Genomic DNA, 27468 nt, shown 5'->3' on the forward strand with positions numbered 1-27468 from the left:
ACAGCTAGAGAAAATAAAATAAAAATACAGATACCTGTTATTTACTTGTAAGTGGCATTAAATTTTAATGTCTTTATAGCAGAAAGAGATTTTTAGAACTTAGATTTAATATTATTTACAAGAAAATATACAATGCAAGGCTAAAATGTCACACATCCATTACATTAATGCACAGCAGATGTTTCTACCACATGTCCAGTGAGGTCCCTGCATTCACATCCAACATGTTGCAGAGCTAGCTTCCTTTGGACCCTGTCAAGAGGAATCAAGAAAGAAACTGACTTAAGTGTGAAAATATATATTTCCATATAAAGAACTGATCTACAACAGAATGAGATTTGAAAATATCTACTTGAAATCAGAGATAAGAGAAAGGAAGGCTACTGCTTCCAGGTTTTGAATACTTTCCTTGAAATAGGTATTTTATTCCTTCTCTGGAAGTTCTCACCTCTTTCACTCTTAAATGCTAAGCATACTTCTTTATACACAGCAAATTTTGGCTCTGGAAGGCACATTGGCATATTTTTACTACTAGATTTCTCTTCCTCCTCAGCTAGGAATGCTTCTCCTGTCTCAGCTTACCCTTTTCCTCCTATCCTGCCTGGACACACTTCCAAGGGACTGGCTACACACTGTATCAAAGCAAAACAGAAGTGCTTTTCCAATCCTATCCTCGTAAATTGTACACTCCCATACACTGCCATTAACCACAACTTATCTATCTGCAGTGACCCACTATCTATCAGCATTGGTACACGGAGCAGGATGCAACTCCAACACATAGGTACCAAGAGCTGGAATTAGGTTCCATATCCCCTCCAACAGAAATTCTCCCGTTGCTATGACCCCTCTGAATGCTCAGTACTCAAAGCAAAACTTCCAGGATGCTCTTTTCTCTTTAAATGCTGACTGAGCTGAAATATTTTTGCTCCTCACTAACTGCAATCACATTGGAGGACCGGTCTGCTCAATAGAGACATTATTGCAGTTATTTCCACCCCCCCCCCCCCCCCAGTACAACTGATAACCAAATAACCAGTTATTCATTTTAAACTTTTGCATTAAAATTGGTTGGAGCAAACTGTTCTCTTCCCAAGTGACTTCATGGGCAGTTAGCAGCGATCTAGGGGAAATGTTTTTTAGAATTGAGGGCTCAATATAAAAACACTGCCTTCCACCCCTCCTCTCTCTTCACCTTGTGTTTGCCCTTTCATATCGACCCTCCCTCAGCTGCCTCTTTTAACCCGTCATAGTCCTGCAACCCTCCCAACTAAGTCCTACAGTCAAAAACCATGGGAACAGTACTTCCTTCTGTTTTACTCTTGGCATGTCCAAGACAGGAAAAGAGCTGAAGTTTCTGGTGGGAACATCTTCTTTTCCCTTCCTTTCTTCTAACGAAATGCGAGACAGTGAATCGCCTCCCTATGTTCCCATCAACTCAAATGCCTAACACAAAGCCTTCACATTTTTTCTTCCAGCGCTATCTGAAGACAGTCGAATATTCCCATACATTTATTGGTAGTTGCTGTGGTACAAAAGCAGTTCAGTGCAGTAAAACAGTAGGGTTAGGTCAGGTCTTCCCTGCAGCACACAGGTAAGCCAGGTTACTTCCTTATTTTGCTTGGCTGGTTGGATCTTTTTTGGTTCTGTTTCTTGAACACTTCCCTAAATAGGTCAGCTACAGAACCAATGCACAGAGTAGGTTAAACTTGCCAAGCTGGTCTCATTTCAGTGGCAACAATGGAAGGTGCCCCAACTTGTCCTGAAATCTGTCATTTGTTTATTATTCAAAACAAATCATTGCTCAACCCTGTGGTGTACTCCGGTGGTTCCTGGACACAGGACTCATGCAACAGAAATTCAAATGATAAATTAAGGGCTTTTTTTTTTTTTCTTTCAAATGAGATGGATCACAGAGCTAATGATACACATTCTGATAGGATTCTTTCTCCTTTATCTGAATGGCGTAAGTTAACGCTGCAGAGACCAAACTTGGAGTAAGAAATTCATCTACCAAACAGAAGTGCTGGAGCTCAACCTGAGCTCTGCATGTGGAACTCACTTCTGAAAGCTGGGAAATCCCGAATTAAAATGGAGATAATCATAGAAAGGCACGGGGATCCTGACAACCGATCACTGTCCACTGAAGCTGAAAGATGCCCCAAGCTCTGCATGATAGGTAAATAGGCCTACATGGACTTCCAAACATAATTAACAGAAATTAGGAAAGCCAGATTCACATGATTTCAACGCATTAATAAAGAACAGATTATCCACCAAAAAACTTGATGTATTTCAAGGGAACCACAAGTGCGCAGCAATGACAAAACCTGCCAGTATCTTGAAGAATTCTGTACCTATTGGAACAGTGTTAGCACATACCTTATTGAGCTCTGGGAAGAGTTCTTGAATCCCAATGTCCAACAGCACATAAGTTAGCTAAAAGAAAATGAAGGAAAAGGCATCAGCCAGCCACTAAGTTAGACCAAAGCAACATCACATCTTTTTACCTTTGTTCTGGATGAGAATTCTGCCCTCTGTCATAGCCATACTTTCACTTCAGGAAATGGCAAGTTTCCCAAGTGCTGCAAATTACCTGTTTGTTGAGCACCGGTTGCTGTATGCCATCAAACAGAAGCCTGATGCCTTCGTATTTAGCCTCTTCCCCAATGCACTTCCCTATTAAATCTAGACCAGATATTACCAACAAATACACAAGTCATTAGGAAGCATTGCAAAGCAGTTGTAGCCAAATAAGTAACATCCCAAGCATTAGTTTTAGTTGGCACAAAAACAACACCATAATTTTTCTTTACCTCCAGTAACAAAAAAAAAAAGGTTTTAATTAAAGAAAGAGTTCAAATTTTATCCCTCTAAAGTAGTCAAAGGAAAAAACAAATATTCCTTTGGTTCCTCCTTCCTCATCTTTCAGTGCTGCACACCAAAGTATTTGTTATGCTTTTAAGAATTTCATTCTATTGTCCTAATCCTTTTTTTAAATACGTGACAAGTTGGAATGTTTTAATTACTTTCTGAATAACCCAGGCAATGAGCCCCTCTTCTGTAGTTTATATAGTTTAAATAGAACTCAGATTTATCTTCTGGCTTTTTCTTCTATCACTTCTTTATCTGGTCTTCAACTGGATAAAAAAATACAAATCAAACAAGCTAAACATGAAGAAATTATAGTTTTAAGGACATTTGCGAAGACTTCTGTTACCTCAAGTCTTTATGAATGATTACACTGCATCCTCACTCAGCAACACTGAATTAAATGATGAAACTGAACTCTTGGGTTTTTTTCTTCGTTTTTCACACCTAAATATTCCAGTGAAACCTCAGCAGCATAGAAATTATGTTATTTGGAAAGCTAACATTACTGCACTTGTGTTATACTTCGACTTGAACAATTAACTATAGTCGTAAAGAGCCATTATTAACCTGGAATGTATCTCATCATTTCTTCGAACGTCTGCTTTGCTCTCTTCTGTTTGTCCTGGACAGAGCGCGGTTCAGAATTCTCACAGAACACAGCATCTGCAGTGAAGACACATTAATGAAACCATCTTTAGGCAGCTTCCTTATCACCAGCATTAGAAAGCTGGTTTGGCTTCAAAGTTGAGCTGCTTTTCTGTATGATCTTAACTACAAGAGAACGCTGAGCCTTGATTACATTAGCCTGATCAAATCCAGAATAATCCACGTGCTTAGAGGACAAGAATCTTTTGCCAATTTGTCTTCTCAAATTTTGAAAGCATTAGCTTCTAGGCTTGGCTCAATCCTTCTTTAAGTTTGTTATAATCTTCTTTAAATTTTCCTTGCAATCACCTTGTAAAAATTACTGTTCATAGGCAGTATTTGCTGCTCAGTCTTGATGGTCATTTTTGTTTTGTTTTTTTTGTCTTCTACAGGACTTCTTGGTTTGATAAGGACACAGTTAGCCTTGTTACAGAGCTTTGGCTCCATATTTCATTTAGCTGAGTCTGTGGTCACATTACCCTTCTCTACAGTTGTGAGGTTTTGTTTGTTTCTTTTTAAATAATCTTTGTCTACTTCCCTTCTTTGAAGGTTAAAATTACCATAACGAAGAGAATTAAAAAAAAAAAAAAACTAAAGCAGGACTAAAGCAGTACATAAGTGAAAACTAATTTAAAGAAAGCATGAACCATTCACAAACTGACACACTAACCTACCTTTATTCTCCTGTGCACACCTTCATAAATTAATATTCATTATACCTCTTTTTTCTGTAAATCATGCTTGGTAGACACCAGGGCTAACATCATCTTTTAGCAACAAATTTCTGGAATGGTTTTATAGGCCCACCTGACTTTTAGAATTCCACTGGCTTTAATTGAGCGTCACAGCGTAATACTCAAAAGAAGGGATTTCAAATGGCATACTAAAGCAACCCTTCAATCAAATATGGAACCACTGCTGACCTCTCAGCAGCGTTATCAGAGAAACCAAACGGTGCTCCTCACATAGCTGTTCTAACTTATAATGCAAGTAATAGTCCGTGTACAGTTCCAACGTATTTTTGAAGAGAATTCTTCCTCCCATCAGGAGATGATGCAGCCAGTCAGGAATGTGGAAGACCACTCTACCTGCAAAGTTATAGAAACAGATATCTACATGGTTCTCTTCATATGACAAAGGAGTCAAAAGAAGAAGCCATGACTTCTTCACTGACTCAAAAGAAGAAAAATGTATACAAGCAAAGACTTCAGCTTGAAAAGCGATTCTTGTCCATATTACTCATCAAATACTCTTTAATTACTTTCGTTTAGTTCTATAGGCTCATCTGAGAAAAGGGAAGAAACTACACCCACAAACTTATACTCAGAAAGGCAGAAAGATAAAGCAAAACTGAACAATAATGAACGATAAATTGCAATATTTTAGCACAGCAATAAGGGTTGCTTGCTGCTTTTTCTTAAATGGCTGTGTTCTTAAGTTGTATACTGTTACAGTTGTACATCCTGTGTTATATATGACTACTACATTAGAATTTTATTTCCCGCCAAAGAACCCAAACTTCATAATGAAAAGAAGTGTAAGAATAACTAAGAGAAATCGCTTCTTACCAACATACATTAAGTAGTCATAGACTCCTTCTACGGTCATCATTTCCATGAAGTAGTTCTGATTCTGTCGTCTTTCTGTATTCTCAGACCGGTTTGCATTATTCTTGAATAAATCATTGAAAAGCTAAAAATACAAACATAACATGGAAGACACTGCCTTTAAAAATAAAAGGACCATCAGGCTTTTGTTGTGTGTTTGCTTTTCATTTCACAGACCCTTTTTCTCTCAAGTACCTTTGCTACAACTAGAATTTGTTACAGGCCTTGATCCTTCAATGCACCTTCAGAGGCATGAAGGGTGCAAGTCTGTCTGCCTTACATCATAGGGGGACTCTATGGCATCTATGTATTCCCTAAAACAGCCTTTTGTCTTGTGTTATGAAATAGGCAACGGGTTCTGGACAAAACAGTCGGAAAGGAAGAGTCTGTTAAGTCCTGGAGGCATCTTACAATACCTCACAAAAACCATTAAGTGTTTATTTTAAGATATTTCATCCCCAAAGCTGTTGATGCAAAGATCAGGAAATACTACTGTATTATGAAAAGAGAGCTCAAAAGCCTGTGCCAAGCTTCTAACAAAGCTATCTCACTGTTAGAAGAAAATATAGTGCAATTATAGTACAGCCTAGATGGAAAATCTACCCTAGCGTTCACCAAAAATTTGGTGTTGAAGAACTTCCTTGCTATGAGACTGAGAAGACTACTACCAATAGACTTTTCTGTAGCACTCGTGTATTAAAAATTAATTCTGAAGAATGGTCCTGAATTTGCTTGTTCTTGGTCTACTCTCCATAGAGCAATTCTCCCTGAAGTGGACTAAGCCATAAAACATCCAGGTCATAATGGACCCTGAATCCAGCATGTCTCCAAGCAGAGTTCCTGTGCTCTTACAAAAAATTACATCAGGAAATCTGGCAAGATTGAAGTTTTGACTTGTACTTCGTTAGGTCCTTTCTTTTGTCAGTGCTAAACAGCTGGCATCACCTTCATAAAGCTCACCCTAATTAAATGACACCAAGTCATTACATAAATTACATGAAAGAGCAAACATAGTTCATGTACACTGGATGACCTGAATCCAAGAAAGTAACAAACCAAAGAAGAGCAGATAATTATTTGTGCCTACTGTATGGAGCACACCTGGTATGTTGGTTAAAGAAACCTCTTTAAACTGAAGTCTACATGCCTTCTCAAAGCTGGAACTATGGCAATGGAAAAGATCGTAGTGGAATTATTGCAACTTCAACAAGAGCTTTTTTTTTTTTTTCTTTTATGATACCTCCAAGCTGGCTGAGATAATAGATAGCGCACCGTTTCACAGCAACCCACAGTACAATGGAGGTAAATTTCAGAGGAGTGTGTACAAGACAAATTAAATCATTAACAGCACTCCAGTAGGTAATCTGAAACCAAAATGCTGTCTTTTGGCAGAGCTTTCCAGCTTCCAGAAGTTGTTTTTTTTTTTCACTTCCACCCCAAACCAGAAACAACATATTTGAAATACTGCATTATTACTGCATCCTCTGCTCATGGATAGTCTTTCCTGCACCTTGAGCATAATGATTCCTTGCTCATTGCCAAGCTTTGAAAGTTCACACTCTTGTACGTGGCATTAAGAAATGAGCAGATGAACAGATTCATAAAGTACATACTTCATACTAATCCACTGTGTGTTCTACAGTCTTTAGCAATGCACATCTGAAGGATGCAGCCACCACCACATTTTACTCTCAGATTTTGACTGAAAGTGAAAAACATAACTGTATACCCAATACAAACACGGGGGTTATATTCATGACTCAGAAAAGCACGTGATTTCGCTTTCACATTTCTGCTCATTTTACTATCTGAAATGTGATATAATGCTCATTATTGTAATCACACAAAAAAGAGAAGCAATGTTATCCTTAGTCAAATTTTTAAGATTAAACGGTAATTGTGATTACAGCACTGAAATATTCTTAAAAGGCTTTCAAGGGGAAAATTCCATTTAATGGTACTAGCTAATAAGGGAAGCCAACCTCTTGAAGCAAGTGAAACACAAAAACCCGTATTAAGAGAACAACCAAAATAACCTCTAGTTCAGTAAGTTCCCTATTGTACCTCCATGGGAAAAGCCACCAAAGTACAAGCATCTACATAAAGCATCTAACAGTTACCTGACTGCCAGTAAGTACATATACCCCCATACATTCCTGTGTAGGTGTGAAGTTGATAAAAACAATACCATAGTTCTGAACAACATCCACAGCCAGAGGCATAAACTATTTTCTCTCTTCACTTGCAAAGTAGAGAATTTGCACCCAAATGCTAAAAAGAGTGTATGTATCTAAACCACTTCAATTAGCATTATTTAGCATATTTATTAGCAAATAAGGAAAAAGCTGTGTTTTTCTTCAAGTGACTGCAAATATACACTATACTGCTGTTGTTTCAGAACAGTTCTTATTGCCACTGGCAGGTCACCACGAGCCAGCAGCACAATGCCTTTGCAGGCATACTTTTCAAAGCCTGCATCAGCTGAGAAGTCCTGCTGCATTCTAGCAATTCTGATGGAAGTACATTCAGAAGACTGTTGAGCTGGTACAGACAGACTAGAAACATAGCTAGGAAAGTTGAAAATGCTGTTTGGTGCCCTTAGAAGGAGCAGTTTTTTGCTTGGTTGTTTAACCAGAAAGGTTGGTAATTTCATCTGATGAATCTGATGGAGGATAAAATCCAATTGCTATTGGCTGTACTTAGGTTAACTGATCACATCCATTATATATTATGATGGGACAAAAGATAATGGCCTTCAGTTGTTACAGGGGAAGTTCAGGTTGAATATTAAGAAAAAATTCTTCTCAGAAAGAGTGGTGAGGCAGTGGCACAGGCTGCCCAGGGAGATGCTGGGTCCCCATCCCTGGAGCTGTTCAAGAACAGATGTGGCACTGAGGGATGTGGTTAGTGGGCATGGTGGGAATGGCCTGATGGTTGGACTAGGAGATCTTAGTGGTCTTTTCCTCCCTTAATGATTCTGTGATTCTATATTCATTAGCTGGAAATCACTGATTTTTCAAGCATACAAATGCACACCAGGAATATTAAAAAAGCAGCAGCATGCAGACAACTTTCCAGAGAAACAGGAACGTTTGTGACTAAGCTCACGCTTTCATCTGCCCTGACAGACCTTTCAGCACTTCTTATTCAGCCTGCTGAAGGGGTAGCCTGGGCGTACTTTATTCCTGGCAACTGAGTTGGCAGCACACACACACCTCCTGTACTCTCAGTGGATTCTGGCATGCTGACACTAGAATAAGCCGATCTACATCTGTGGCAATGCAAATATCAATGGAAAATCCATCCTGGACTTCACCAAAAGATCTGTGCTGAGGAATTTCTTGCCACGAGGCAACACGCTCTTCTCAGAGATGGGCACTTGGAAGTGTTGCAGCTTGTTCCACCTTCTATGGCTCTTCCACTGCAATATCTCTTCACTGACTCCGTACAGGTAGCTCACACAATCCTGGTACAAACGTTTTGCATATATGACCATCAGCAGTTTCTGTTGGGGCTGCACAGCACTTAAAATCTTCAGAACGAAGTCAAGTGAAACAACAGAACTGAGACTGCAGAACTGAGACTGCAGAACCAAACAACTGAAGTCTGTAAGACATGTTTTGAGTGGTGATCTACCTTAGTTCACTGAATAGACCCTGCATTTCCAGCTTAGTTTTATCTGAAAGTAATTCAGTTAATGAATTCTCATACAGTTCTCTAGTATGGCAAGCAGAGGTGATCAGATCTGTTTCCCAAACAAATTCAGTAGTCTGAACTACAGTTGCACAGCAGAAGAAAGCAGTGTGGCTTATCAAATGAATCCAAGAAGTGACCAGATGCAAATGGCCTGGAGTCCTGGAACTGGCACAAAGCTTTTCCCGAGCATGGGCCGAGATGAAAAAGAGAAAACTGGCTGCCAAAGGAGGCACAAGCGCTCCAACAATTCAGCTGAAGGCTAAATTTCAAAGCACGCACGCAAAGGCTCAGAAGAGGCCAGAATATAGCACAACCCAGCCCTACCTCATCAGATCGTTACTAAATTACAGTGATTACGTAAGTATATGTGCTCTGACAAAACAGTAGATAGCAATTTTGCAAGAAAGCAGTCAGCATGTGAATGTCATGTGCATACATGCTGGTCAAAACTTGTAGCACGATTAGGGCACTCCTCAAAGCAAAGTATCTTGAGCGCCCATCATTTGATAATTGTGGCTCTGCAGTTGATGAATTAATGTACGAAGCTTTCCATGCAGCCATCAAGTGCTGCACATTTCTTCAAACACACTTCTTCTAGGGGAAGAAGGAAACTCTAAAATAGCTGTCATATGACTCAGTAATTAGTTCTACAGATAACTACAATCAAGTTGCTTAGAGCAACAGAAAATTCCCATGATAGACAGTGAGAAGGAACTGGGAGCTAGGGCTAGCTCCACTGTACTTAGCATAAAACTTGTAGTTGCAAGTTCATTAATGTCATAATACTACCAAAAACCTGCCATACTGTGGGAAATCAAAAGGCTCATCACCAGCAAGCACCATAAATACACTCTAGCTTGAATGGAAGCATTAGGCTTCTAGATTTGTTGATGTTAGAGCAACTAACAGTTAGGACCCATAATGTATACTAGACATTAAGGTACTGCATACAAACATTTTAAAGGCAGATAACAAGTATCAGCGCTGTGACAGTTCTGGCTCGTAGCACTTCAACAAACTACTCTTTCCAAACACTCAAGTTCTTTACTTTAAAAAGGAAGCTGCCTTACATATTAAAACATTCCCCACTTTACACTTAAGTTTTCAGCTCTTCTTGTCTCAGAACTTCTAAGGTTCTTTGTATTTTCATCTCCAAATCCGGTAAGAACTTAAAAATAAAAACAACAAAAGAAAACAAAACAAGAAAAATCCAAACAGAATTAGCTCACATTGTGACACACAGATTACAGAGTGAAAGATCTCTCTCGTGGAGAAAAGCAACACAAAGTATATATGCTGTTCTATTTACGATTTTTTTTCTGCTTTGCATTTTCAGAGCACGATCGCTTTTCCCAACTCCTGTACAACAGAGAAGGAAGATGCTTACTGTACCTTCTTGTTGTTCTCAGAAGTGGGACTCAGAATTGTAAGCTCAGGCCTGCTTGGTTTAGGCTTGGGAGATTCGCAGGAGTTGATAAAGTTCATGATGAATGGCTCCAAATGCTGACCTTTCTGAAATAAGAAATGAGTGGCCTGTCACTTACATAATTACAGAAGGGGAGGAAAAAAAGAAACACAAACAAGCAAAAAAAACCACCACAAAATGTGAGTTTCCAAACAAGTTTTTCACTAGCCTATACATCAGTGAGCTGCTAAAATTAGTAATTGAAATTAAAAGGCTGGCAATCTGGAAGACTTACCTCTTTCATCAGCTTTCCTGGAACAGATTTTATGATCTTACCTACAGTTAAAAAGAATAAAAAAGTCACTGCTTGATCTTAAACATACCACAGTAAAACTCTTTTCCCCTTTTCCCATTTTTTCCATTCTTTATGGTGCCCATTCTGACTCCAAGCTCTTAGTAGCATTTTGATATATCAAATTTTAAAATAGTTATCAGGACTTCCTAAGAGCAACACATGACAAATAATGAGTAAGGTGCAATAGCAAGGCATTTTTCTCTGCCCATCGGTATCCAGCATTTCATTTTAAAAGTTGATACAAAAAGCTATGAAAAAGTCTTCCACATATCCAGCTTATAACTTAGTACTCAGTACTCTTCAAGATAAAATACTTAAACACAAAAATATCAAGATGATTATCTGATTGCTTTAAAAAGCAATTACAGTTTCTGGTGTCTAAGCTCTTAATCCTTCGTAATCATTTATCACAAAAAAGTCATAAGAACTGACTTGTCCTGAAAAGCTTGGCTTATCTGGAGAGATTGTGGAAGGCTGCAGCCTTGAAACTACCAGTGAGCAATGGTTTGAAAATTGGATAGGCTACAGCTGTGATCTTAAAAAGAGCTCTCACTCCTGATAAGGATACAGCGTAGTAACTTTAAATGCCAAAAAAAATTAGTTTTATTTTAGGAAAAATACTGCTCTGAACATACTGCTTATCTACATATTGTTAATTTTGGAACTTACATTGGAAAGTACGTGCAAGGATCAACTGATAATGTTATGAACTCTCCCTAAAAGCCTTACTGAAATGCCACACGTTGCTAAAATGATGTTTATGGGAGGGACATGTACTCTCACATGTGAATGTGTGAGATGCCTTAAAGTAAATGACACAAGCCTGTCTGAATGACACAGGTTCATCTACAGGGAAGAGGTTTTTTTGTTTGTTTGTTTGTTTTTTCCTTTGTCTGAAACCAACCAACCCTTTAACTGGAAGAGGACCATCAAAACTCATTCCACATCTTGGTAACTTGCTGAGCACAGCCACCCCAGCAGGTCCATGTAATGAGAGAAGCAGAAACGCAATGGTGCAGTTCAGATACAGCTCTCCTGTGCATATGCTGATGCCAGAACTACAAGTGTTAGAGTTGTGTGAAGACAGAGAAGCTACAAAGTGGGACCTAGCAGCTGTGGCACACTATCCGAGGAAGCTACATTTATGGCCAAGCTGTGAAGTCACACTACAAACTGCTTCTTAGATTTATTATCATAATATATACTATTAGATAATATCTACTTCTTAGATTCATTATCATAGATTTATTATCTTTAGAGAAATTTTCTACCTCAACTTCCATTTGTCCTGCCTACATCACACACACCCCTGCCTCAAATATTTTACAGTTGTTCAGATTAAAAGAGGATGCCCATCAATACTAAAAATATTTAATACTACACTTTTCTGATTAAAATGAAAGTATTTAATTCACTAATACTCAAAAGTAAATTATATTAAGAAACAGTTTATATCACCACATCCATAAGCAATGCCTGGCTTGGCTAGATTTGACATGGGACAATGCCATAAATCTTATTGTACCAGCACAGCTTATTTTGTGAGCGATAAGAGGTGTGAAGGAGTATAACTCTTCTTTCCCATATCCATATACTTACATAAGCTTATCTATTCATTGCTACTATCATTTAATTACAATACATACAGTATGAATAATTGTCAGCACAAAAAAATGCATATTACATACCAAGATTCACATCAGGCAACATTTTATCAAGAAACTGAGTCTCTCCTCCATTAGGGGACAGGAAGTCAGCTAAAAGTTGGCTGTTACTTAGCTCTGGATGCTGAAGAAGTTTCTTTGAAATAGAAGGCAAGAAAAAAGTACTTTAAAATTCATCTTTAAAAAGATCAGTTTGTCTACAGCTATACATAATACATATACACCCAAAGAGTGTTATATTACCATAGAAACTGCCATTTCCAAAATATTTTTCAGTCACGTGAAACCTTTAGATAAAGTTTCATTTGTCCACTTGAACCCTTTTGATACCCCATTAATTAGAAGCAAAGAAAAAAGAAATAGCAGATATTCATTTGTTAGTCTTAAATGATTAGTTTTGGAACGTTCTCAGCTCCACAAGACTGTACCTGCAGATACTCCTGAAACTCCTCCCTTTTGGATTTTAAGAACTCATAGTTCTTGGGACCAATGATTCTCTTTGAGGGAAGCTGAGCATCAGGAAAAGTACCTAGCAAAGATATTGAGCAGATTAAATTATTCCCATAACAGAACAAACATTGCTTTCCTTATTTTAAACTCCAGCTTGGTACTGGATAATAATCACAGTAGTAGGAAAGTGAGTTTCCAGGTGATGGAGAACATACCATGAAACTCTGTCAGCTTTGACTCAAGCACATAAAATTCCAGATACCTCCTGTAGACTGACCAGTGCTCAGGTTCATGCCCAACTGGGAAAAAAAAATACAGCAATAAAGTTAAGTCAGGTTTTATGCCACTTGGAAGATGAAATATGCAACAGCAAGTATATGTGAGATTATTACAGGAAAGATTTCAAATATACTTAGTCTACCCTACTGCAGTGATTAAAAAAATAAGAAATCCCACTCAGGTATAAAGGATTAAATTAAAACACAGTCTAAATGCAGAGAGAATGTACCAACAAGGAAATCATCATCTCATTTAGTGGATACCTAGATTCTAATCAATGGAGCACTGCAAAACTGACTATGTTAGATCTACTTTCAAAGTCTTAACAAAGTGATTTACATAAATACTGCAGTTCTCAGCACCATTAGCTTGCATCCTGATCGTTCTTCCTCCTGGAAGATACCACTAAAGAACTCTTAAACACCTCCTGCTCATTGTGGAAGTATTATTTTCATTAACACAAATCCACATGGTCCTAGAATGATGCTATCCTTTCACTCAATACAGATGTATTGTTACCTGCATACCAAGCTATTGCAAGCCAGAATGGCTCCTAGTAACAAAATATTTTAGTTCGTTAGTAACTACATTTTAATATCATTTATAAAGCTATTCATTACTCTAAAGTTCAAAGAGGGTCAAGGAAAGAACCACAGCAACAACTCTTCCCCCCACTCTGTCTCTCTTTCGGAAAAAAAATTATGGAACTTTGGCATGAAGTCTAAATGGAACTGATTCACACTGAGGAGCCACTTCCAAAATCAAAAAAATCATGCATGATTTACACATTGCAAACAGTCACGAGAATACAGCACAGATCAGAGCATTCTGAGTTAAATGACATTTTAATTACCTTCAACATTACATACCTGCCCTTCTATCATTTCTCTCCACATCAATGCAGAACACCGGAATTCTCTCCTTTCTGTCTTTTCTCTCCAAGGAAGGGTCATCAAAAAAATCTACATATGGGATGCTGATTTTCCATGCAGAAAGGTTGCGGGGTGTGTTTGGGGTACTAACAGCCTCCTCAGGAGAATCATCTTCCATCACCATCACGCCTTCTTCAATCTGTAGAGATTCAAACACTCCAGAGAGTTCAATTTTAACTGGCTCCGTCTACCACTGTAAAGCACACATGATAATGAAGCGATCAAGTCTAAATCTGTGCTCAGGATCACTTGGGAAAATAAAAGAACAAAAAACCCTCATGTCATTAATGGAGTTTTTAGTAGACTTTTTATTTTTAGATTGGCTATAGATTAATTTTAAGTTAGCATATTTTAAAGAGAACTAAAGCTTTTATAGCATTATCAAGTTTCATATCTGATGTTTCAAAGAAAACAGAGAGAGAAATAAGAGAACGCTGGAAGGAACAGATGGAAGAATGCCTTAGACACAGACCATTTGAGTACTACTGGAACCTGCTTACATCCAGCAGAGATGCAGTGCATTTCCCGGCATACTGGGAACCAAACTGAAGACCTGGGCTTATTAGGTCAGGCCATAAAGTTATCCCAACACAATTAGAGACAGAATCCAACAGTGCACCAAACTAGCAGGTTTCTCACTCCCAAAGCACAGTGCACTGGAGTATGCTGTAGAGGAGGCATTAATTTGATTCGGTCTGCAACGTAGACGCAACATAGCCAAGACTGGGAATGAATTATTTTCACAACCCAGAACTAGTTTTAAGCAAAGCCACCATCAGCATCATTCCATTTCCCATGAGTTTATCACAGCCCCAAAAACAGATGAACCACGGAGCAACAGTGATCTAACCCTTGCTGGCTGTGTGTGTGAGGCAGCTCCAGTGCTGAAGCATCATAGGTTCAAACTTCATGCCACAAAATGTGAAGCTGTTTCCTCCACATGCAAGCAGAACTTGACGCTAGTGCCATGCAAATGCTGAAGAAATCCTTCCAAAATGACCCCATTGGTGACTCCGACACCACACTAACTCTGCTCTTTACAAACAGAAAAAGTGCCCACAAGCAATGTATCAACATATTAACACACAGCACGTGTCTCTTGGTACCACAAGTTATCCAGGACCATTAACACAGATTATCTTAAATATCTCATTAGAAAAATCCAAGCTTCAACAAGTACCCTTGGAAAGCTATTTATTCAAACAATAACTAAGCTGATTCTCATTGCACACTCACTGATTCTCATGCACAGAATAAAGAAAACTTTTAAAAATGACCTGAAAGAAAGAAAATTAGTTTTGCAAATAAAGGACACAGCATCTACAAGAAGGCAGCGTAGGGCTGGGCTGGGAATTGGGAACACTGCTTTTGCTAAAGTTAAAACAAGAGATTTTAATGCAAGAATTTACAACATGTGAAACTAAAGCAAACTGAGAAGCACGAATCCAACTTCCCCCAGCTTCATAGTTTACAGCTAAATTCCTCTCAAAGGCCAAGCCTAGGTGGCTGAAGTTTTGCCTGTATTGGAATAAATGGGATATATTGAGACCTGCGCTTCAGATTTGGCTCCCTGCATGTGAACCAATGCATTTTGGCCATGTATGCACTACAACGTTCACACAGCCATGACTCAATTGCACCTGAAGCACAAGTTGTTCAATTCTCTGTGGTGGTTTCACATGGATATTGGTAGCTAAACTCCACCATGCTGCTTTCTCATTCCTGCTTAAAAGGCTGGGGGGGAAATGTGTTGAAAAAACTTTGTGGGTGGAGATGAGAACAGCCAGAGTGCACTCAGCATAAGCGAAATTAATCTCATTTACTGTCTTTTGCTAACAGACACACACACTTGAGAAACTAAAACCACCTTCTCCTACCCACTTTCTGCTCCAGGGCCTGGCCACTCCCATGGGACATTGGTGATCCCCCAGCTGGTCCCATGTGGGCTTCCAATGGGCTGCAGCTCTCCCAGCACTGCCACCAGTCACAGGACCCCCCCAGGCTGCTGGGCTGCAGGCTGCTCCACGGTGCTCTCACTATGGTGCCTGCAGGGCTGTTCTCTCCCGCATCCCACTCCACTCTCTCAGCTGCTGTTGCACACATTTCCCCTTCCCTCCATCCTCAGCTGTGGCAACAGTGGGACCCTTCGGAGAGCAGTTGGAGCTCTGCTCTGACATGGGGCAGCATTGGGCTCTGCTCACAGAGGGCTCCCCTGCAGCCCCCTGCTACCAAAACCTTGCCATGTGAGATCAATACCCAAGCAATCTTTGTTCCATTTTGTTTTGCCTTTGCACAATGATGGAATGATTCTCCAGCAAATCACTGTGGACCAACGTCTTCCAAAGCAGATCTTTAACAGATGAAAAAACTGAATCACCTCAGTGTGTCTTTTTGCTTTGGTTTACCCTTTTCACTCAAGTTTGCTGACGACACCAAGCTGAGTGGTGCGGTTGATACGGTGGAAGGAAGGGATGCCATTCAGAGGGACCTCGACAGGCTGGAGGGCTGGGCTCGGGTGAACCTGATGAGGTTCAACACGGCAAAGTGCAAGGTTTTGCATTTGGGCCGGAAGAACCCCAGGCACCTGTACAGGCTGGGAGGAGCGGTCCTTGAGAGCAGCTCGGCAGAGAAGGACCTGGGGGTCATGATGGACGAGAGACTGAATATGAGCCAGCAGTGCGCTCTGGCAGCTCGAAAGGCAAATGGGATCCTGGGCTCCATCAGGAGAGGGGTGGCCAGCAGGGACAGGGAGGTGATTGTCCCTCTCTACTCGGCTCTTGTGAGGCCCCATCTGGAATACTGTGTCCAGGTGTGGAGCCCTCAGTACAAGAAAGACATTGAGATTTTGGAAAGGGTCCAGAGGAGGGCGACTAAGATGATCAGGGGGCTGGAGCACCTCCCCTATGAGGACAGGCTGAGGGAGTTGGGCTTGTTCAGCCTGGAGAAGAGAAGGCTGCGGGGTGACCTCATTGCAGCCTATCAATACCTGAAGGGAACCTACACCCAGGAGGGGAGTAAACTCTTCAAAAGGGCTGATAACAGCAGGACTAGGGGAAATGGTTTTAAGTTGAAGGAGGGAAGATTTAGGTTGGATGTTAGGGGGAAGTTCTTTACTAGGAGAGTGGTTAGGCCCTGGAACGGGCTGCCCAGGGAGGTTGTGGATGCCCCGTCCTTGGACGTGTTTAAGGCCAGGTTGGACGGGGTCCTGGGCAACCTGATCTGAATGTGTATGTTTGGTGGCCCTGCTAGGCAGGGGGGTTGGAACTACATGATCCTTGGGGTCCCTTCCAACCCGGGTGATTCTGTGATTCTGTGATTCTGTGAAAAGAGCAGCCGTGACACACAAAGAGCTGTCTCACTGGTCATTCCACAGAGACCACACCCAGCTAAGATGGTCACAATTTGAGAACCAAATCACAGGCTGTGTGCTTTCACAAAGCAAACAAAAATAAACCAAGCCTGAAATGAACAAATTGCAAACACCACAACTGTAGGATTAACTTACACCAAAGAAGAGATGCTCTGAGCAGCAACTCGTTTTGGTAAGGACTTGATCAAATCTACAATTCTATACTGAACTCTTGCCTACATTTTCTGATTTCTTTCCTCCTTCAATTTACTACTGCTTGCAACTCTCACCTCCTATTTCGATCTGGATTATCCTTGTGGACTCAGGGCCAGAACCTTGCTGTCTTGTTCACTTGATCCTTCCAAGGCTTCACTCTATCATGAGTTTGTGCAACTGCTGTCTTCACCAGATTACTCACCTGACTACTAGCCTGATTTTGCTGACATTATACAATTTCCTACACATCTCAACTACAGTAACTCACTGAAATTACATTAACTGAAAGCAAGAAAGCCTGAATTTCTGGGGTTTTCAATCCTTTCTAATAAGATTACCAACCTATAGTAATTATTGTTACCTCAGTCTCTTTCCATTTCCTTTATGCAACAAAGCCACAAATCCAAGTTTACCGGTCTTCTTGCTATCCTAGGAACAATATCCATGCTCCAACATGCACAACACCTTCTGCTGTATTTTAATTTAGCTTACAGTGATTAAGGCTGCCTTCACCTAATTGGCATTACCACATTAGCAGCTTGCAAAACTGCGGAGCCTCAGAAATGTGCTAACTCATTTCTGTCTGTATGCGGTTTCCTTACACCACATGGTTTTCTCCTACAGGTTCTCAGCTGTAATCAACATAATTTTGTCCAAAAAAAAAAAAAAAAAAAAAAAGAAAGAAAGAAGAAAGGATAAAAATAAGAAGCTGCAGATATTTCAGTTTTTGTCAGAACACAGTAGTGCTCAAAACACCATTTCACTATCACTCTTCATTAACTTTGAATCCACCAATTATTTAAATACTTAATCAAGATCAAACTCAGTGGAAGAAAATAACTTTCATTTCTTTCATGCATATATTAATCAAAAGCTGCTGAGTCTGTGCACTGCTCTGCCACTACCCTACAATTATGCTGTCTTAAGCACTGCCAGGTCATGTTTAGACTGGGACAGCTGTTCCTCTGACTCTGTGACGCCTGCTAGGAAACTACACCTCAGCTCTTACTGTGACATTATTAAAGCCGTATTAAACTACTGAATTGCTTATATTCAGTATTCACTCAGGAAATGAAGCCACCGGTCTGTCCAGCACACTGGAAGCATAGTAACCTTACAACAGTTTAATGTTTTCTTTCCCTTTTCTTCTTTCCAACCACACTTACAAATGAAGGGACTGAGGTTTTCCCCAGTGTTCGTCTCAAGTGTTTTTACTAAGTGCAGAATCCTTCTTTCTCCTGAATTTAATAAAGGAATTTGGGATAATGCTACACTCAAAACTCTCTATTCTTGCCAAAGATAAAACCATTCTGTCAATCTGAAAACTTACCTCACTAAAGATAAGTCTCCATATGGTCTGCCTCTCACTGAGTTCAGGAATTTCTCACAAGTTAACTTCTTGCCCTCTGATACAAAACCATGTTCCTTCTCTTGCACAATCGCTTCAATTATATTTCAACTATACTTCAACTACTAATTCCTCCCTGCTACACGGGAATTATACTTCAACATCCTTTAGCTAGCAGAGTCTGTGATAGCGATCATCTTGGTTTCAACTAGGACAGAGTTGATCATCTTCATGGTGTCTGGGATGATGCTACATTTTGGTTTTAGAAGAAAAACAATTTTGATAACACATCACATAAAAAACTTGAAAACTTGGGAGTTGGCTGCTGGGAGCAACCACTGCTTGGGCAATGGCTGACCACTGATGCTCATGGGTGGTGAGTAATTGCGTTGTGCATTACTTGTGTTGTAAATATATACACTCACACATATTATCATTACTGTTATTTCTTGCTCTCTTTTCTGCCTCAGAAAATAATTTTTTATCTCAAACTATGAATTCCATCACAAACTCCCACCAATTTGCTCTCTCATCCCACTGGGAGACAAGGCAATAAATGAAAAGCTGTGCTTAGCTGCATCCTGGGTTAAACCACATGAACAATGTTGGAAAATAAACCAATTTTCATCATAATCTGACCTCCCAAGAGAGAGCAGATAAGCGACATCAGTAAGAACTTAACTATCCAGTAAATTAATAGCAACAGTTTAAAGACATGACCTATATGAAGATTCAGACTGCAGAAAGTGTTTCATCTAAAGAAAAAAAATCCAACTATTTAGAGTTCTGTGTTGCTGATTCTTTTCCATTCTCTTCTGAAAGCAATTCAAAGCAAGGTGAATAATGTAAATTTGTATTTACACTTGTCTTTAGGCTGTGGAAAATGAACTGGCAGCTTATAAAAGTGATACATGCTTACAGGTCTTATTTTGTGAGGAACAGGTATGAAAGACTGTATTGATAGGCACACTGCAAAAAACTATAGCTATTAACAGCTGACCAATCTCCCACTTCCTTTTTTTCTTTTTTCCTTTCTTTTTTTTTTTAAACTTTCCATTTGTCCCCCAGCTGTGCTTCAGAAACCAATGTCCCAAGCAATAATTCTACCACTGCCTCCATTCATTTCTGTTTGGCATGAAAGAAAACATTAGCCAAAAGACATACTCAAGACAAATGAGAAAGGACTACTAGCTCACAATCTGGAAAGAAGGCAACACATCACAATCCAGCTTTATAGCAATTTCTCCAGTAATGTAAGCTTTCATGGTCCTATGGCAAAGTTCAGAGTGAAAAATCACATCCCATGAATACCACCTTATTATCCAGAATTATAAAACGGCACACTAAGTTTTCAGAGAAAAATGCATTGCTAACATAAGCATATGACAACACTGCAATTAGTATTTCTTCTAAGAAAGTCTACTTAAGAAATCAGTTCAAATGTACAGTAACTGGGGATGAAGCCCTGGCTTATAAATGACTACAGAAAAACTGAGGCTAAGTTGCTGGTTTGCTGGCTTCTGATTAAGTTAATCAGGGAATGCAGCGAAGTAGGACAGCAGAAAAACACAAGCTTAACGTTTTCAAATAAGTGAGGGGAAAAAAAACAACACAACTAACACAAAGTCTAAAGAAAAACGTAAGGCTTTTACTCACAAAGTCATCTTCTCCATCATTTAAGTTATAATTAGGCAGCATAGCTCCTTCCATTGCAGAACTCTTGAATACACCTTTTATTTTGTTGCCGATTCTGCTGATGCCAAATGATTCTCCTCTTTTCTGTGTGGTCCTAGGATTACAGAAGCCAGAGTTCACACTATAGAACATACTACACAACAGCTCAGCAAGCCATTGCACACAATTTGCAGATTAAGAGAAAAATGCAAAACATACATAGGCAATATATCTACTCTATCCACAACTCCACTTCAATTGAAATTCATGTAGAGAAAACCTGAATTTCTTGGTTATATTTGCAAGAAATTTGGATTTGTCATATGCTTAACTGTGAACTAACATTAATACACTAATAACACCATCACAGTAATGCAGTCCATAGAATAAACAATTAACTGTATAAAACAGTTTTGTTTTGACAGCAGAAACTCTGGCATTTGTACATGCACGCACACCAAGAAGGTCACCAACTCTGTCCTTTTCCATGTATTCTTATTTAAACACTTACCCACTGTTGCCAAGTACTATAAATGGCCTAGTTTGATGCACTTTTTTAATGTATTTTACATAAACATCCCAGATTTTTACAAGCATGTAAAATCTTGACTTTTAAGCATTAGGGACAGACAGAAAGAATGTGCAAGGAGCAAGACTGAGCATGAGACAAAACAGATGCAACTGAAAAATGTTGGCTTGAAGAGTCAGTCTGACTGAAAGATGAAGAATTAAAGTCTTCTTCAGAAATAAAGCAACTCGTGATAAATCATCCAATCAGAAACACATTATGGAAAGATGGTTTGGGCACGAATAGCACTCCATACTGAGAACAGTTTTTATAGCATTCTTATGCCATTACAAGACCTGACACCAAAGACTATTTCTTAAAAAGAAAAGCAAGCCATGACTAATTCTGGGAAGAAAAAAGTTGCGTATAGTATCAACCAACCTGAAGTTATTTACAGCAGTTCAGTATAGGCAGCTAACAAACAATTTAAAAACCAATACAGTGAACTGCAGAATTGGGGACTCAATGACTTTATAGATTACTAAGATTCAAAAGTCAATATTTTACATAAACAAAAATATTCAAAGTATTTTCTTTTTCCCTTAAAAGAAAAAAAATCAGTACTGCTTTTCAGTAGTTCACAGGTAAAGCATCTTCACCCCTCATAAAACCATGCTGACATCACCAACTGCTGACTCAAAGCACCTGTGTGTTACTAACAGAAACTATCTTCCTGTTTTATAATTACATAAAGATTACATAAATAGTTCACTGTTCTTTCATAGGTATTATTTTTCCTATCTCGTTAATATCAGCTCCAACATAGAGACAGAGAACAGCTATCTTTCTGATCTCTGTTAACTAAAGATCACAGCACAAACACATGGCTGAACAATCTTACTCAATTTTAAACAGCTTCTACACGTTTCTGAGCTGAACTGAACTTTTTTCACATTTGAGATCTGAATCCTGTTCAAGACCTTAAACCCAAGGATAGCAAAATACAAACCATATTCAAAGTTAGACAATTTTCCCAGAAGGCTAATCCTTTGGAGCCCTGGCTTGACTTTCAAAGACATTGTTTTTATTCTTGCACAAAACTTTTGCAGTAGTCAAGATTATGAATATTACTTTGTACCAGTTCATAGACTTGGTAGAGTACTGAAGTTCAGACTGGTGAAGGTTTTGTTTGTTTTCACTCTGGTAATGATGTAGCAGTAGGCAGAATACCTACCCAGGGCACATGTCTCATGACTGCAGAGCAAGAATTATGCTGGAGCAGTTATGCAGTGATGGATTAGGATAGGATTATCTTCACAGTGAACGGTACCAATTAAGAATACAAACTGGTGGCTTACAGGCTACACAGACACATAGCAAAGAATGGTGACAGCATTGGACTGGCTTGGCCAAATACTTAAACAGAGCATAAGCCAAATAAGACAGATGAGCATGGACAAAATCTAGGGAAGTTAACAGACAGAGAAATAACAGGATGATCAAGCTTTTGAGGCTAGCAAAATTTAAAAATGACCCAAGAGTCAGGATGGAAATTCACAGATTCACAATGTAGGTGAAAGGGAAGAAATGGGGCTAGGATATGGCCAGGTTCAAGGCAAGGATGAAGAAAGAGGAGAGACGGTGGCCAGTTTGGAACAGAAATGAAGTCCAACAAGACTTGCTGATTTGTTACTGTCAACAAATAACATAGAAAACTTTCATTGGGAAAACATCCCGTTCCCTCCAGTGCTGATCCACATCACAGCACTGCTAGACCATCAATCTAGTTCCTTTCTTGGCAGGACTCCGGGTGGGAGATTCTGTAAGTTCCATCATTCCTGATGAATGAAGTGATGACAGCAGGTTGGATTTTATTTTTATTTTTTTAAAAAGCTCCAGAATTCACACATGTAACATTAAAAATTGTTATTGCTAATCACTCCTGAGCTAGCAATTGCAGAACAAAGTTTGCATTGGTGCTATCCTGCACTGTAGCATTCTTTAATGACGGAGGGCTGCAAAATAACTTTCCCACAGGATCAACCTTATAAAGTGGTGAGTCTGGACTATGCAGGTGAAGAATGCTGCTGTGAACCTCTGTGGGGCAGGTAATACCAGACAAGTCATAGCTGTGAGACAAACTGGGTTTTGACATGTATATGAAATCGGAGTACCATCTTCTTCAGGCTGACTAAAATCCATACACCTGATTAGCAGAAACACTGAGTGTACAGAACTGCTTTAAAAGCAGAAGAAGTTAAAATGTTATTAATTGCCCAGCACTAGCAAATTGTAACTCTGTGCACTGAACTGGCACATAAAAGATGAAAAGTTTCCATGAACTTGATTCCTAATCTGTAAAATGAAGTTGCTAATGCTCCCTCATGAGTAGAATGAGTAATATATAAAATACTGATGTCCATGCTGACAAATTCCAGGAAAAGTTCCAAATGAAAAGATACTGAGTTTGGATAGCACGTATTAAAAGAAGCATAAATAATGAGAAAAATCACTGAACAGCAATTATAGCATTAACGAGTGATAACAGACAACCTAGAGCATGAACAAAGAAAATTATTAAAAAAACAGGATATGTTGTAATTAAACCTCCAACAATCAAAAGAAGGGCTGCACAAAGGATTAATTTGGAGAATGGTGCTTGACTTTAAATATGATAATACTTATAAAATCATTACGTGAGCATGCAATGCCAGGCAATGATCCATCCTACTGAACATAGCTGTACCAGGCAAAACAAGCCACTAAGTGGATGAAATCTCAAACATGATCTGGAAATGTGGAGTAAAGAAAATTATGGAAAGCTTCAGAGGAGCCAGCAATCACAAAAAATATATCAAATTAAGAAATGTATTCCAAAATTAATAACAATAAACAAATAGTGAACAGTAATGAACATTGATATACTGCAAACTTGTGAAAATTAGTAATTAAGCACTTTCTAAACAATGGTGAAGAAAACATGGGGACAAATGTTTAGTCTGAAGAAGGCACATTTTAAAAAGGAAAATGGATGAGTAATTGTTGTTATAAAGGCCGTGTGATGCAGCCATGATAGATGCAATGCAGCTAACACACAACATTCATTGAGTGTTAGATAGACTTACCGGAAGTCATCCAAACTCAGGCTACTTCTGCAACAACAGGCACATAAATTACCTCAGAGCCCAGGTGAAAATAACGTGAAAAGAAAACAACAACAAAAAAACTCAACAGACCTATCCCAACAAAACTGAATAGGCTTGGGCCATTGCTACAGATTGAACACAACTATGGGAGACTAGTTTCTGACCTAGAATCCTTACGGAGTGAAATGAGAGCAGTGCTTGAACATGTCATCAGCACAATGACCTCTGAATTTAAAACTCCTGATACTAAAATTTTCTTTCAGATTCATTTTAAAGAATGATTTTCTTTAAATCAGTAGCTGCTTATGCTGGTTCTCGTTGTTAAAGTGAACTGCAGTGCCAAGTAGGTATCACAGTTCTTCTGTACTCTATATGAAAATTCACATAGGACTGTAATTCACTTGGCCTTTTTTTTTTTTTTTTTTTTTTTTTTTCCCCTATGTGGAACCAATCCCTCAGCCATTAACTCATTAATTCTTGCTGAAATGTTTAAGCAGGTTGACCATACATACAATCACTGCATTTTTATTTCACAGGAGCTACTGAACTCTGGACAAACTGGAGGTGGATTCACTGTCCCTGGAGGTGTTCAAAATACTTGTAGATATGGCCCTGAGGAACATGGTTAGTGGGCATAGTGGGGAAGGGTCAATGGTTGGACTAGATGATCTTAGTGGTCTTTCCCAACCTTAGTGATTCAATGATCTTATGAACATCATAGTTTACAGGATTAAACTAACCAAATTTCAGATTTTGTTTTACAATAGGTACTGCTTTCTAAGGCACCGTGATAAAAGACAGTGCAACTGTGAAAATGGAAACATATATAGCAAACTGAAACAGTTTACGACTAAGGGAAACTATTATATCATATACAGCTGCTTAATTCTGTGGGTTTTATTCCTAAACACTCCTCAACATTTTTAACATCTTCTATTTGGGCCTACATTTTAAAAAATGTTTTTTTGCTCACTCTGCGATGAGAAATTGAGATACTTTTTCTCAAAATACATATAAGGAGAAACATATTTATTGCACATATTCCAAACACTGGTACAGACTTCCTTGAGAGGCAGCAGATGCTCCCCACACACCTGTCAGTATTCAAGATGTTTGGACAATGCCCTCATTAATGTTGGTGAGCCCTGAAGGGGTCAGGCAGTTGAATGAGACGATCTTTGAAAATCCAACTGAACTATTTTATTCTATTCTGCTGTATGTTCAAGGTGTGTATAGAAAACCAAAGCAGGTATATACCTACCCAGAAGTCTGGGAAGCATGGCCACATACACTAACTAGTAGGTGGAAAATACCAATGACAGAGTTGAACTGCTAGTCATCAAGATATGCTGCATGAATTTTTTATGCTCCAGAAGTGTTTGCGACTTCTCATTTACCACCTTAGCAGTTTTCATTGGACATTATTTGTCTGTACAAGTTATGATTGCTTAGTACAGTTAAAAAAGTGATTAAAAACAGAAATTATACACTGAATCTCCTCTTCCTACTTCCCAACTTTACCCCCTAGAAATTGCTCTATAAAAATAACTTCCTTGTCTTTTAATAACTGAAATCTTTCAATACATTGCCCATATATTCATTCCTCTGGGATTTGAGATCTACTATTTGATCTCAGACTTCTTAGTTAATCAACCGTGTCAATGAAATACACGCATAGTGCCTCTAGCAAAACTTCAAAGACATGGGAAACAAAACTCATCACTTTGCCTGTAATTTCTCTCAACTGGGGCTAAAGCTAGAAGAGAGAAGAGAAGGCATGATGCACATGGATAACATTTGGAGTAATTCCACAAGTAATCTCTACTTCTTCTGGCAGTGACTATCCATAGCAGATTCTGCAGAGGGAAAATCCAAAGCAACAAACAAATGACTTTCAGATAGGATCTTTGTTTCATTCACTTAAGCATCGTTCCAGGAACGAACAGCATCTCTTATTGCAAGCCACAGTATTTACTCTGGGCATTCAAATCATTCTAAAACATGAACCAGATATGTTTTCGGAAATGCTGCTTGAACTCCAAGAAGTGTGACAGCCCTTCCCCAAACAGAATAAAATCTGGTTATTTTGTAGCCAGAGATTGACTTTAAAAACTCTATGTAAGGATTGTCTGTAACTTCACTCTTCCCGTTTTGGGAAGCAAAGCACCAAGAAGGTAGCCTAAATATTTCCTTACTTTGACTAGATTTAGGACGTGTGTGACAGGATCCTTTCACTCTTGAGATGGATCATTTTGGAAAAGATACTAGAAGGCTGATTTTTAGGTCTGGATGAAATCCTGTAGCCACATCCAAGAAAAGCTGGAGTGTGGTTTAAAGTCAATATTCCTAATGAAACATCACATAGGTGACAAACACAATTGGGATAAGATGCCTTGTATGCTTCTTTGCTAGGGAACAGAAGTTTATCACCACCAGTTTGAGAAGCCACTACTCTTAAGCCTGAATCTTGGAGTCATGAGATCTACAAAGAGTACATACAGATGTCACAGATTGAGAAACAAGAGAAAAACAGAATGTTAGTAGAGAAGAAAGGGATCTCATGTTATATAAAATTCATAGCAGACTACAAGTCAAGAGGGCTGTTGCTAGGTGTGTCTGTGTAGAAGCTGTTAAACAATTTGCTATTGTTCCCATAGAAGGTAATCTAAGAAGATAAACACAAGTATTTTCAACAGTACTGTGGATCTTATTTCATCCCAAGAAAGAAACCCAACCCAAATTATAAAATGTTTTAATGAAGATTTCCTTCGTTTGGTTAGAGTATAAAATTGATTCTGAACTGGGCTTCTCCATGACTGAGCTATCCAGAGTAGCAGAAAATACAAGAAAAGAAGAGTTCTCAAGCTCTTACTTGCTCCAACACCACAGTAGAAAGGCTCCCACTCACACCACAACAGATGCTTACTCTTCTCAACAGACTTTTGAAGCGTGAAGTTGGTAAGCAAGTATATAGCCCAAATCCAGAAACAAGACTTCTGACTCTACATTTCTACAATGAATGAGGACAGCTAGGTAACACAAACACACATTTGACCCAGGAGGAATAGCAGATCTTTCCTGTCACAACTGTAGTGAATTCTCATAACGTGACTAAGTTGATTACACCCATCCCCTTAAGAACTGAAGGTGATACATCATTCCACAACACAGCAGCACGCAAATGCAGTCACTTACAGGCATGGAAATAAAATGTTGATTTTCTTATTTTGTTCTCACTCGTACAGTTATTTTTTCCCTTCCCTCCTCTAAAGTGATGAAGTCTATATCACAATTTCAATTCTTTTCTGTAAAACACTTCA

At 39.0% G+C, this 27468-nt stretch overlaps 1 protein-coding gene across 1 annotated transcript in view; it reads right to left on the bottom strand.

Moving 5' to 3' along the window:
• Positions 1-37: 37 nt before the first annotated feature.
• SNX14 (sorting nexin 14) overlaps positions 38-27468 on the bottom strand; it is a 50191-nt gene continuing 22760 nt past the window's right edge. The window contains exons 16-28 of the mRNA XM_042895193.1: positions 20477-20609; positions 13845-14046; positions 12912-12995; positions 12675-12775; positions 12271-12382; positions 10523-10563; positions 10215-10334; positions 5088-5211; positions 4443-4607; positions 3442-3537; positions 2597-2688; positions 2383-2439; positions 38-252 (exon numbers count right to left, since the gene is read on the bottom strand). Coding sequence (XP_042751127.1) covers positions 214-252; positions 2383-2439; positions 2597-2688; positions 3442-3537; positions 4443-4607; positions 5088-5211; positions 10215-10334; positions 10523-10563; positions 12271-12382; positions 12675-12775; positions 12912-12995; positions 13845-14046; positions 20477-20609 — 1366 coding nt within the window. The 3' untranslated portion in view covers positions 38-213. The remainder of the gene's footprint in view (positions 253-2382; positions 2440-2596; positions 2689-3441; positions 3538-4442; positions 4608-5087; positions 5212-10214; positions 10335-10522; positions 10564-12270; positions 12383-12674; positions 12776-12911; positions 12996-13844; positions 14047-20476; positions 20610-27468) is intronic.

This window comes from Lagopus leucura, unplaced genomic scaffold (assembly GCF_019238085.1).
Source record: "Lagopus leucura isolate 7727_CA_CO unplaced genomic scaffold, USGS_WTPT01 Super-Scaffold_73, whole genome shotgun sequence".
Classification (NCBI taxonomy): Eukaryota; Metazoa; Chordata; class Aves; order Galliformes; family Phasianidae; genus Lagopus; species Lagopus leucura.